Here is a 12966-nt window from a genome sequence, read left to right as displayed (position 1 = left end):
CAACTGCTCTCATGAAGTCACTGACAGAATGGATGGTAAACGGGTCACAGGACCTCACAGTCCTAAAAACAAAAAACAGACCTACCTCATTGGTTGAGACTGGAGGGGTAACTAAGACTCTCTGTCTAGAGATACGAAACGGCTTCAAAAAGTTTTTGGAAAAGTTGGAACAAAAAATAATGCAATCTTTCCATGAACTTTTTGAAGGCTCCTTGAACTCTTTCAACCTTGAACTCAAAGTAGCTCCTGAACTCACCTTGAAGCTAAATAACAGAGTGCCTCAAAAAACACACCCAGAAGTACAGTGCTCCTTTTAAAAATCACCTCTATGAGACCAAGTGGTCAACAACAATTTTAAAACAAAGATGAAAGGATAATGGAGTAGGGAGACTAGATTCATGGAAACAGAACAACCAGAATGGAAACCAGGAGATTGTCCAAACATTGTGAAGAACACAACTGGTATCATTGAATGACTTGTGTAAAAATTGTTGACTGGGAACCTAAACTTCTGTGCAAATCTTCTCCAAAACACACAAAAATGTTATTTTAAAACACAAACCCGATGTAGTGAAATAATATCCAAGAAAGAACCTTCTGGGCTAAAATGCCTTTCTCTCAGACACCCTGCCCAGGCCAGGACACTGAGCACATGCTATGACATGTACTTGCAGAGTTCTGACACCAGATGGCACCACAGGACCACTAGTAGGAAACTTCCCAGGGAGCCTGAAGATCACCACTCTGGAATCAAGCCTAGCTCCCTGCAACTTTGCAGCCCAACACACCCACTAACAAGGAGTTCTGGTAGCATAGTGGGTTATAAGCTGGGCTGATAACCTCACGGTCAGCAGTTCAAATCTACCATTTGCTTTGTGGGAGAAAGATGAGATTTTCTGCTCTTGTAAAGATTTGTTGTTGTGAAGTGCTGTTGAGTGGATTCCGACCCATAGCGACCCTATATAGGGTTTTCAAAGAGCAGCTGGTGAGCTTGAACCACCGACCTTGCAGTTCAAATGGCTCTGCAGTCTGACGCATTAGCCCACAGCACCACCCCAGCCTCGGAAATCCGCTACAGGGTCTCTATGAGTCGTACTCGATAGCCCACCCACCAGCCACCACCCACCAGCCCCACTAACATCCAGTGTTATCAAGTCGGTTCTGACGCACAGGGACCCTCAAGGAAGACAAGAACTGCTATTTAGGGTTTCTGAGACTGTAAATCCTTCTGGGAGCTTCTCCCTGGTGGGTTTGAATTGCTAATTTTGCAGTTAGCAGTCCAGCTAAGCTCATAGCCCCTCTAGGATTCCTGGGTGAATACTCAGTGCCATACAGGCCACTCACGCAGGAGGCCTGGGTGGCCCACAAAGGGTTAATATTTGGCTACAAGCTGAAAGGTGGGTGATTCGAACTCTCCTGGAGGTTCTTGGAAGTAAGACCTGGAGATGAGTTGCTGAAAGGTCGTAGCTTTGAAAAGCGATTGGGTCAGTTCCACTCTGCACACATGCGGTTGCCATGAGTTGGATCTGATGGGGTTTTTTTGATGTATTTGAGACGGAACCCTCGGGGGTCGGGGTGGTACAAATGGTTAACGTGCTCGTCTGCAAACCAAAAGGGTTGGTGCTTTGAGTTCACCCAAAGTTGCTTTGGAAGAAGGGTCTGGGGAGCCACTTCCAACCTGACTCACACGGGTCCCCAGGAGCCAGAATCGGCTCAACGTCAGCTACTCACGTAGGTCGCTTTTCCTTGCAATGACGGTGGTGCAGTGGGGACACTGATACTTGGGGACATTCTCGCTGTGTTTCTGTAGGATGTGCATTTTCATGGTACCGCTCTGGGTGAACCGTGCGTGGCACACAAGGCATTCATAGGGCTTCTCCCCTGCAACACACAACACAACAAACTCAGAGAGTAGCCTTGTGGGTGCAGCCCGAGCCTGGATGAAGGACAGCTGGGCCTTTTTCAAACTCCCGCCTAAGACGTCTAATCCCCCTGGCAAATACAAGGGGGGGCTTCCAAAAGTCCACAGAAAAATGTAATGGAAAGGTAGTGGAATCCCCCTTGTACAGATGTGTCAACAGTGCCCCCATCTGTGATCTTCCTAATGTCTGGTGGCGACTGATCATTTCACGACAGACTCTTGGGCCTGCAGGACAGAGGAAAACTACCCCGTAGGCTCCCCAAGGCTGGCAAACTGTCTCGTCTTTCTCCTGCGTAGCGGCTGGTGGGTTTGAACGTGGGACGGCTGACTTTTTGTTCAGTGGTCGGGTGCCTAGCCATGGCATTACCAGGGCTCCTTCCTGACCTTACACTTGAAAAACTCACCGGAGTGTGTCCTCATGTGGCGCTTCAGCTTGTAGGTGTCTTTGCTGGCGTAGCTGCAGAGGGAACACTGGAAGGGGCGCTCCCCCGTGTGGGAGCGGATGTGACGCTTCAGTTTACTGGCCTGGTGAGGAAACACAAGACAGAGTGAGAACTCGGTGCACACTGCTCACGGGGACTGGGTTTCAACACCAATATTGGATCAGGACACATGCCCCACAATGAGAAACCTGAACAAGCTGTTTCTTGGGATTTTCTGTCGAGGGCAATTTTTAAAAAATTCATTATGTTTGAGTTCCTTTAGGGACTAATGAACAGTTGCTTCAAGAGGCGTACATAGTCAACTCTTCAGTTTACAAAAGGAAAGCTGCAATCTCTCTGATGTTTTACTAAGTGTAAGGCAGTACACACTCGGAAACACCAAAGTATCTATGAGGATGGCTCAGTGGAGAGAGCAGGGCAGTCTCCTTTGCGCACATCAAGGGAGAACCTTCAGCTGTTGGTTAGGGGATGGTGAACCCATGTGATTGAGCAGAACTGCTCCACAGGGTTTCCTAGGTTGTCATCGTCACAAGAGTGTTTTCTCTGATAGACCTGTGAGTGTGAGCTGGACTGGCAAGCAGTGGTGTGCTTAATCATTGTGCCACCAGGACCCCTTCAAATCTGTTTGATTGTGACTCCGAGTGATCCTGTAGGACGGAGTAGAAATGCCCCCCAGTTTCCAAGGCTGTGTGTCTTCATGGAGACAGACTGCCACATCGTTCTCCTAAGAAGTGGTTGGTGGGTTTGAATCAGGGATTCAAACTTTTCCTTCCTGGTTCTATCATGGATAAGGAAGTAAAACTGAAACAGCACTGAATTTTTTTCATTCAAATTTTAAAACAATACCAGGAATGGAAAACAATCTCCCTCTCAAAAAGCAGGGCAGCATCCACGATGCACAGCAAGCTGACCTCTTGTCCATCGGATTTTGAGCAGAGTCAGGAACAACAGTGCCCGGCTCAAAGATGGCGGCTGAACGAACTGCTTTGACCGTGTGGCTCTCTCTGTGGTCTTGTCAATAATGCAGTCTCCTGCATCAGACTCCTGAAGGGCTCCCTCCCTACGGCTCTTCTGAGCCCCCATTCCAATGTTTCCCATTCCAGTTAGTGTTCCGGATCATCCAAATTTTAAAAATAGGGGTCTGGTCTGGTTTTGCTTCCTTAGTCATGAGTGAATTGGTTCAAATTGCTTTGAACAACTGATTCAAAGGCCTGGTATGAACCGCTGACCAGTTATAGATGAGTGCTAAGCCACTGGACCACCAGGGTTCCTTAGCAGATTGGACACCCGTGTAAATCGGTGGCCCCTGTCTGGTGGCACGTGGACTGAGAAGTCTGCCTTGCTGCTAAGTACAGGTATGAGATCTTTGTTTACCAGATGCTATGGCGTCAACTCCAGCTTATGGTGACCCCACGTATATCAGAGCTGGTCTGCTCCACAGGGTTCCAGTGGCAGATGTTTCTAAGGTCAATGGCAACTGGCCTGGGAAGGCGGTGTTGGACCTCACAGGACACCAGCTAAAAGGTTATTCCAGGCTTAGGATTCTAAAATGCCTTTGTGTTTTGAAACCTTTGTTTTGGGTTCTCATAATACAGTTGCAACCTTTTAACCTTTTAAAATTAGCAACAGCAGACAAAATAATTCTTGGAATAAGATTCTGACCCCATCTGTGAAATCCCCCAATTTATGAAACATGATTGCATCATTTCTATATTTAAACTTTTCACTGTCCCCTTTAACTTAGATCCACTCCAGGGAACACTCTTCAGCCTTTTCCAACTGGGCTTCCTAAGAAATGAGGGGCGGGTGTGGGGGGAGCAGCTTAAGAATCAGCTGGTAGAAGCAGACAATGAAAAGCCAATTGTAGGGCTCTGTTGTCCCTTCTTTTAATGTACTGCTAAACTGCAGACCCTTCATGTCAACTCAGTCCTGACTCATAGTGTACCCTGGGAGTACAGTGCAGAACTGCCCTATAGGGCTTCCTAGGCTATCATCTTTATGCACAAAGAATACCAGATCTTTTCTCCTGTGGAGCTGCTGGTGGATTTGAACCTCTGGCCTGTCAGTTTTAGCCAAATGCTTAACCACTGCATTGCCAAAGCTCCTTGCTAACCCTGATACAATACAAATCAAACCCCTGGTGAAATAACAAGACACTCCCCTGACATTTGGAAAGGGTAGGAGTCTTTCTGTAATTAAACATGCAAAATGGCTCAGCTTAAAATTGTAAGCAAGCTGCTTTGCACCTGGAATGAGGGGAATCTGAAAAAACAAATTCGCCACAACTCTGGTTAGGTGGGTAAATCCCATCTGATCTTGTGAGAGTGATTTCTGCAGAACACCCGAGGCAGAACTTTTTAGCAAACTTGAGGATGGTTTCTTGAGGAGAAGTAATTTTTATTCCTAATTTGTACACCTTTATGTATTGCCTTCACTAATTGGTAATCAAGAAAAAGAGAAATCCAATTTTCATTCAAAATTTGAGAAATAGACTGTGTATTAGTTCCTGTATTGATTTTCTATGAAGAATGTCTTTAATAAAAACTATGTCATACTGGATTCTAGTGCAGGTTTAAAACTAGAATCCATCATGATCAGCCTGTAGTAGGTCACAGCGTAATAGGTGGCACAGTGCGTTAAGTGTTGGGCCAGGAACCGCAAAGTTAGTGGTTCAAACCCACTGATCACTCCGCTGGGAAAAGATGAGGCTGTCTGATCCCATAAAGATTTCTAGTCTCAGAAACCCTAAGGAGCAATCCCACCCTGTCCTACAGGGTGGGTGTAAGTTTGGGTTTGGGGTTTGGGTCTGGTTTTACCGTAAGAGCGTCCTGAGTCAGGGTCAAGCTTGGGGCGGTGGGGAGGGGGCACACTCACCTCCACGCTAGCGTACTTGCACATGGGGCATTTGAAGGGCTTCTCATGAGTGTGTTTGTAGCGTCTGTGTCGGATGAGTTCTCCACTGGTAATAAATGCCATGTCGCAGTCTTCGCACTTATACGGCCTGGTTCCTACACATTTCATACAAGATTGTTGTTGTTAAGGACTGCGGAGTCAGTTTTGTCTCATAGTGACCTTGTATAGGGTTTGTAAGGAGCGGGTGGGGAGCTTGAACCACCAAACTTGTGGTTCAAATCAGCCTTGCACCACACTGAGACTCCAGCCCTATCTTTTCATTATTTTCTTGCTGTTATTAAGTGCCGTTCATCAGTTCCAATCCATAGTGACCCTGTATAGGGTTTCTAAGGAGCAGCTGGGGAGCTTGAACCATCAACCTTGTAGTTCAAACCGACTTTGCAGTGTGGCACATTAACCCACAGCGCCACACTGCACAAGCCTCCTGGGCCCATACCCACTGATCCTGACACACAGTGACCCTGTAAGACAGAGGATTCCAAGACTAAATCTGCGCAGAAGCAGAATGCCACAACATTCTCCTTCAAAACAGCTGAGGGGGCTGGAGCGCTGACTTTTTGGTTAGCAGTATAGCACTCAACCATGGTGCCACCAGGGCTCCTCAAAATGCTTTGAAAATTAAGGGGCTCTATAACTATTGTTGGAGTCCTGGTGTGGTGCTGTGGGTTAATGCGCCAGACTGCAAAACCGTTTGAACTGCAAGGTCGGCGGTTCAAGCTCACCAGCTGCTCCTCGGAAACCCCCTACAGGGTTGCTATGGGTCAGAACCCACTCAATGGCACTTAACAACAACAACAACATAACTATTGTTGGTTTTGATTCGTGTCAACCCCGCATGTGTCAGAGTAGAACTGTGCTCCACAGGGTTGCCGATGGCGAGTCTCTTGGAAAAAACTGGTACCATGCAGTTAGCTGTTACTGCGACGTCCAACCTCAGTCTTTGAAAACTCCCACCACGTGGTTTTTCCTGGATGAATCTGTTTAAGAGATGGTGGAGGAAGATGTTGATGGATTATATGGGGCTAACTGTGATGGGACAATTTTGCCATCCTGTTGGGTATAAAATGAGCCATCTCAGAAGCAGAGGATGGGGGGACCTCACTACCAGCAAAGAGGAAGAGCCAGGAGTGGGGCACATCCTTTGGAGCCCCAGATCCCTGCGCTTTGAACCTCAATTCAGGGACAGAAGGCTGTGACACTGGAGGGAGTGGTGGCAGCAGACAGCAGACAGAGCAGACAAAGCCGAATGCCTCTGGGCAGGAGGCTCGTTGTGGAATGGGGTGCCACAGCGGAATGCCTTCAGGCTGAGGCAGATGGCAGAGTGGAGTGTCCTTTGGACACTTACTGGTAACCCTAAAAGGGCTGCTTTGTAACATTACCTGAGCAGGGTAGGGGCCAGGCCAAGGAGTTGTGGGCTAGAGGATAACCTTCCCCAATAGTCCCTATAACGGTGAATATGGTGTCTGAGTTCTGTGGGGTCACTGCAATGAATTATTGAACCAGCTGTGGAGAGAGGAAGGTTTCTGTAGATAGCCAGGCCATTCTTCCAAGGCGCTTCTGTGGGAACTCGAACCACCAACCTTTCAGTTAGCAATCGAATAAGTTAACTGTTTGCACCACCCAGGGATTCCACAGATATTCTGAAGGAAATCCTAGGAATATCCAGTGTTTAAAAGCAAATAAGAGACGTTTGCGCTGCGGTCCCATGGATCTGTGTCTTGCTTCGACAGTGTTTGGACAGAAGAGATCTGGGGACTCTCCCACCTCCAGCCTCAAACATCTTCTTTAGGTGCAATCTCTTCTCCAGGACCATCTTCTTGACCATTCCCTGTTACCGGGACCAGCTAAACACCGTTTTTTGCGTACGTGTGTGGTTAGCTCCAAATCTCCGACTAACCATGAGTTCTCAGATCCATCAGAATTATTCCGCTGAAGCAGAGGCTGGCGTCAACCGTCTGGTTAATCTGCATCCGTGGGTCTCTTACACCTACCTCTCTCTGGGCTTCTATTTGGATTGCGATGATATGGCCTTGGAAGGTGTGGGACACTTCTACCGTGAGTTGGCGAAGGAGAAGTGCGCAGTCTCTTGAAACTGCAGAACCAGCATGGTGGTTGCGCACTCTTCCAGGACGTGCAGAAGCCATCCCAAGATGAGTGAGAAAGAACCCTGGACGTCATGGAAGCCGCCCTGACCCTGGAGATGAACCTGAACCAGTCCCTTCTGGATCTGTATGCAGTGGGTGTTACCCACACAGACCCCCACCTCTGTGACTTTCTGGAGAACCATTTCCTTGACAAGGAGATGAAAATGATCAAGAAGATGGGCGACCACTTGACCAATCTCCTCCGTAGGATGGCGGGTCCCCAGGCAGGGCTAGGCGAATACCTCTTTGAGAGGATCCCCCTCAAGCACGACTAGGAAGAGCCTGTGGAGCCCAGCAACCTGTGAAGAGCCTTCAACATTCCCCTGCTCTCCTCAAAGCTTCTGCCTGAACCTTGCTCTCCACAGAGGCAGCATAGTCAACACCCTAGAACCCCACTTCTCGCAAACCTGGACCAAATGAAAACAATAAAGCTTCCTTTTACAACAACAACAACAACAAAGCAAGTAAGAAACAGGGAGAGTTGAAGTGTGAAATGATGCATTCTTGTGGCACAGACATAAGGGGGTTTGAGCTTTGCACGCATCCTTGGGAGGAAGCTGCTCTCAGCCGCCTCACCTGTGTGGGTGTTGATGTGGTTCCGCAGCAGGGTGACAGTGCGGAAGGCTTTCAGGCAGAGGTGGCACGCATGGGGCTTCTCATTGGTGTGAATTTTCACGTGACGATTATAACTCGAAACTCTAGTAGAGGTGAACTTGCAGATGTCACACTGGAAGGTCCGCTTCATTCCTACAAGAAGAAGATGCAAAACATACGTATCTGTAAAAAATCTGTCTTTGGAAGAAGAGATTCAAATTCTGTTTTAAGTCCATTTAAGTATCTTGGCACATCCATTTGGCCTAATGTAGCTTGACAGTAGAACAAAAGCCCCCAGCCCACCGTCACTGAGTTAGTTCTAACTTACAGGGACCCTGTGAGAAACAGAGATGCCTGAGATAAAGACAGAGACGATGACGTGGAGTAATGAAGTGGCTGGGGACTTTGGACTGTGGGCCGAAAACTAGGGGGAGGAGGGGGAAGTGTAGGGGGCGGGTTTCTAGAATATACCCTTTGGGTGGTTGATGATGCATGGAGGGGATTGGAACCATGGCAGTGAGATGATATACGATGGAATGAATGTAAAACTAAAGTTCTCCCATGTAAACTATCATATAATTCACAATAAAACATTAAAAAAAAAAAAACCACCCTGAGTATATCCCACCTGAATTTAGAGACAATCTCATGTACAGATTCAATAGTTAGACACTAATGACTGAAGACCAGAGTAGTTGTGAGATGACATCAACAATGATTTTGTTGTTGTTGTTGTTAAGTGCTGTCGAGTCAGTTCTGACCCATAGTGACCCTGTAGAGGGTTTCCAAGGACATCATACATGTCATTAAAAAGACAGGAAGGAAAGAAGAGACCAAAGTGTATGTAAGAAGAAACTCTGAAACTTGTTCTTGAATGTAAAGAAATTAGAGCAACTGGAAGAAATGATGAAGTAAAAGAGCTGAACAGAAAATTTCAGAGCTCAGCTCAAGAAGACAAAGCCAAGTATTATATGTGAAATGTGCAAAGACTTGGAGTTAGAAAACCAACAGGGAAGAACACATTCAGCAATTCTCACACTGAGAGAACTGAAGAAAAAAATTCGATCTTTGGGTTGTAACACTGAAGGATTTTAGAGAGAAAATATTGAACAATGTAGGAAGCACCAAAAGATGGCAGGAATGCACAGAGTCACTGTACCAAAAAGAACTGGCTGGTGGTAAATCATTTCAAGAGAAAGCATATGATCAAGAACCAATGTTACTGAAAAAAGACATTCACGCGTCACTATAGGCACTGGGGAAAGACAAGACTCTAGGAACTCATACAAATGGAAATGTTTCAAGTAACAGATGCAGCTCTTACTTGTCTATAACAAGGAATCTGGAAGACAGCTACCTGGTCAACTGACTGGAAGAAATCCATGTTTGTACCTATTTAAAAGGAAGGTGACTCAACAGAATGTGAAAATCATCAAATAGTGTAATTAATGTCACGTGCAAGTAAAATTTTGCTGAAGATAATTCAAAAACACTTACAGCAGAATATTGACAAGTTAAGTACTGTCAAGTTGGTTCCGACTCATAGCAACCCTGTAAAGGGTTTTCAAGAAGCAGCTGGTGCGTTTGGCAATGAGCTGACATAAATTCAAACCGGATTCAGAAGGGGATGTGGAACAGGGACATTATTGCTGATACCAAAATTATCTTGGCTAAAAACCGAGAATATCAGAAGATGTTCATTTATGCTTTATAGACTATGTAATGACATTAGACTGTGTGGATCATACTAAACTATGGATGTTGTTGTTAAGTGCCGTCAAGTCGATTCTGATCCATAGCAACCCTGAATGGGGTTTCTGAGGAGCAACTGGTGAGCTTGAACCGCCAACCTTGCAGTTTAAACCGACTTTGCAGTTCAGCACCCACAGCACCACACCAGGAGTCCAAAAGTATGGATAACATTGTGAAAAATAGGTATTCCAGAATACTTAACTGTGCTCATGAGGAACCTGTACATAGACCAAGGGGTAGTTGCTTGAAACAAACCAAAGGGGCACCGAATAGTTTAAAATCAGGAAAAGTGTATGCCAGAGTCGTATCCTTACTTCATTCTGTATGTTGTACAAATAATCAGAGAAATTGGATTAGATGAAGAACAACATAGTATCAGGATTGGAGGAAGACTCATTAGCAACCTGCAACGTGCAAATGACGCAACCTTGCTTGCTCAAAGTGGAGAGAACTTGAAATACTTACTGATGAAGATCAAAGACCACAGCCTTTAGTATGGAATACACCTCAGTGTAAAGAAACAAAAATCCGCACAACTGGCCCAATAAATAAGAAAAGATTGAAGTTGTCAAATACTTCATTTTGCTTGGATCCACAATCAACACTCATGGAAGCAGCAGTCAGGAAATCAAACAACATATGGCATTAGGCAAATCTTCTGCAAAAGGTCTCTTTGAAGTGTTAAAGAGCAAAGGTGTGCCTGACCTTAAGGTATGGTATTTTCAGTGGCCTCATATGATTGGGAAAGTTGGACAAAAAATAATGAAGCCTGTCAAAAACTCAATGCATTTGAATTGTGGTGTTGGTGAAGAATACAGAAAGTGTCATGGACTCCAAGTAGACCAAACAAAGCTGTCTTGGAAGAAGTGCAGTCCGAATGTCCCTTACTAGACAGGATGGAGAGACTTCATCTCTCGTACTTTGACATGTTGTCAAGAGGGGCCAGTTTCTAGAGAAAGACGTCATGCAGGATTAAGTGGAGGGTCAGCGAAAAAGAGGAAGATGCTCAATGAGATGGACTGACATGGTAGCAACAAAATGGCCTGAAACGTAACAATTTTGAGGATGGTGCAGGACTGGGCAGTGTTTTCATCTGTCGAGCACAGGATCAGTATGACTTGGAACCAACTGGACAGCACCTAACAACAGTAACACTGAGCTGAATTGTGTCCCCTGCCCCATCCAAATTTACATGGACCCAGAACCTAGGAATGGGACCTGATTTGGAAATAGGGTCTTTGTAAATACAATCGAATTACAATAATGAGGGTGTGACCTAACTCCAGTGCCAGGTAGGATATTAGCAAATATCCATACACACAGGAGAATGCCAGGTGAAGACGGAGATCGAGGCTGGAGGGCTGCCCATACAAGCCAAGGAACGCCAAAGATTGCCGGCAACCACCAGAGCCTGGAAGAGGTGAGGGAGGATCCTTCCCTAGAGCCTTCAAGGAGAGCACAGCCCTGCTCACACCCTGATTCCGAATTTGTGGTCTCCAAAACCATAAGTGAGTACATTCCTGTTTTAAACCACCCTAGAACACTCATCCAGTCTTTTTCCCATTAAGACAACCTGTTGATCTGTTTCGTGCACACTGTTACACAAGGTGGGCAGACCTACCCTTGGTCTTTCTCTGCCTTTTCCCAGAGCTGGCGTTTTCAGCACTGTCTTCATTCGGTGTTGGTCTATCTTCTTGCTCTTCCATGTATAAATTGGATAGTGTCACCACAATCTCGTCTCTCCCTTCCTCCTCAGGCCTGGCCTCTAGGAGAAAGAGAGGAGCTTCTGCTTGCTCTTGGAATCCACCTTCCTCCGACAGCTGGGTCCTCTCCTGACCTTTCCCTAGCTAATAAACAAAAATAAGGATTGGAACAAAGACAATGCGATTCATTACAATCGGATTCAACTCTGTCCCATGTGACCATAGAATGCATAGTGCAAAACAAAAAAATGAAAGAAATGCCGAAGAGGTCCCACTACAGCCAAATTACTAATTATTTAGCGTCACGGGTTTAGGAGGTTTTCACCTCACTTTTTAATTAAAAAAAATTTTTTTTAATCCAATGTACCTTATAAGATTTTAATTAGAAGACCTTTTAAATAAATAAGGTCTTCTGGGAAGTATTTTTCCTGTGTGGAATTTTAAACTGCAAAAGAGCTTGTATATACAACTCCACAAGGACAACTTTTAAAAAGTGACTTTCTTTTATTTCCACCGTAAGGGTCCGTTTTTAAGACCAGTTCTACCTTGACCAAGCCAGTGGTCTTCGCCAGGTTGACAGTCAGCCTGCTGTCCTCACTGGTTGTGGCCACGCTTTCTTCCAGTAGCTGGACCTGCATCACCTCCATCTCCTGCAGCGAGTACACGTGGTCCTGGATGCTGATGGTGACGCACTGGTGCATGCTCTGCGGGGTCTCCTCGCCCAACGAGGGCTGCAGCCACAGCAGCGAAGGCAGCACGACGTCCGCCTGCGGTACCACCACCTGCATGCCGTCTTGGGGCTGTGTGGGCAGCCAGCTCATCCCCTCCACCTGCAAGTCTTCGGAGGTGAGGTGCACGGTCTGCAGGGTGAGAATGTGCTTCTCCTTCTCCTCGGCCGAGGACGGCACCAACTCCAGTTCCAGCTCTCCCTCCGGGGTCCAGGGCCACAGGGCCCCTGACAGAGACTGGGCCTCCCCATCAACGGAGCTCGGGCGCTCCTTCACTCGGCGCACCCCGTCTTCCTCCTCCTCCTGCTCTGGGGCCTTTTCTGGAATCAACTCCAACTGTTTGATTTTGGTGAACTGCTCGGAAGGGCCAGGGACCTCAGTCGCCGCCATTATGACTGGATCTGTTGAAGGAAGTGGCATTTTAGCAGGGCTCCGTGGGGTGAGGGTTGCCCCCCCAGCACAGTTCTGGTCTCCAAGGCATCGGGTCTAGTAGGGTCCAGGACTAAGCCGACCTGGCCCAGGTCTAGGAAGGTGTGAGCTGATGCAGGATTTAGGTTAAAGCAGACTTTTGGCCAGAGGACTCTAGAATGAACAGCTTTGGAGCTGAGCAGCTTCTGGAAGATGCCCATTCCTACGTCTAGTAGGTTGGAGCCTGAGCAAGCTTTTGGAAAATGCATATTCCGAAAAAGAAGAGGCTGGGATCTGAGCGGTTCTTTGGAAAATGCACATTTCTAGGCCTACAAGTTTGGGATTCCCGACAGGCTTTCT

The 12966-nt window shown here is 46.7% G+C and overlaps 1 protein-coding gene and 1 pseudogene across 1 annotated transcript in view; one reads left to right on the top strand and one right to left on the bottom strand.

The window, feature by feature from the left end:
• CTCFL (CCCTC-binding factor (zinc finger protein)-like) overlaps positions 1-12588 on the bottom strand; it is a 38123-nt gene extending 25535 nt beyond the window's left edge. The window contains 6 exon segments of the mRNA XM_006839311.1: positions 1732-1881; positions 2326-2446; positions 5239-5372; positions 7998-8168; positions 11389-11614; positions 12016-12588. Coding sequence (XP_006839374.1) covers positions 1732-1881; positions 2326-2446; positions 5239-5372; positions 7998-8168; positions 11389-11614; positions 12016-12588 — 1375 coding nt within the window.
• On the top strand, positions 7176-7696 carry LOC102833090 (annotated as a pseudogene).
• Positions 12589-12966: the final 378 nt, after the last annotated feature.

This window comes from Chrysochloris asiatica, unplaced genomic scaffold (assembly GCF_000296735.1).
Source record: "Chrysochloris asiatica unplaced genomic scaffold, ChrAsi1.0 scaffold00023, whole genome shotgun sequence".
In the NCBI taxonomy this organism is placed as follows: Eukaryota; Metazoa; Chordata; class Mammalia; order Afrosoricida; family Chrysochloridae; genus Chrysochloris; species Chrysochloris asiatica.
Note: the sequence above shows the minus strand (reverse complement) of the source record. Positions and strands in the feature narration are given on the sequence as shown.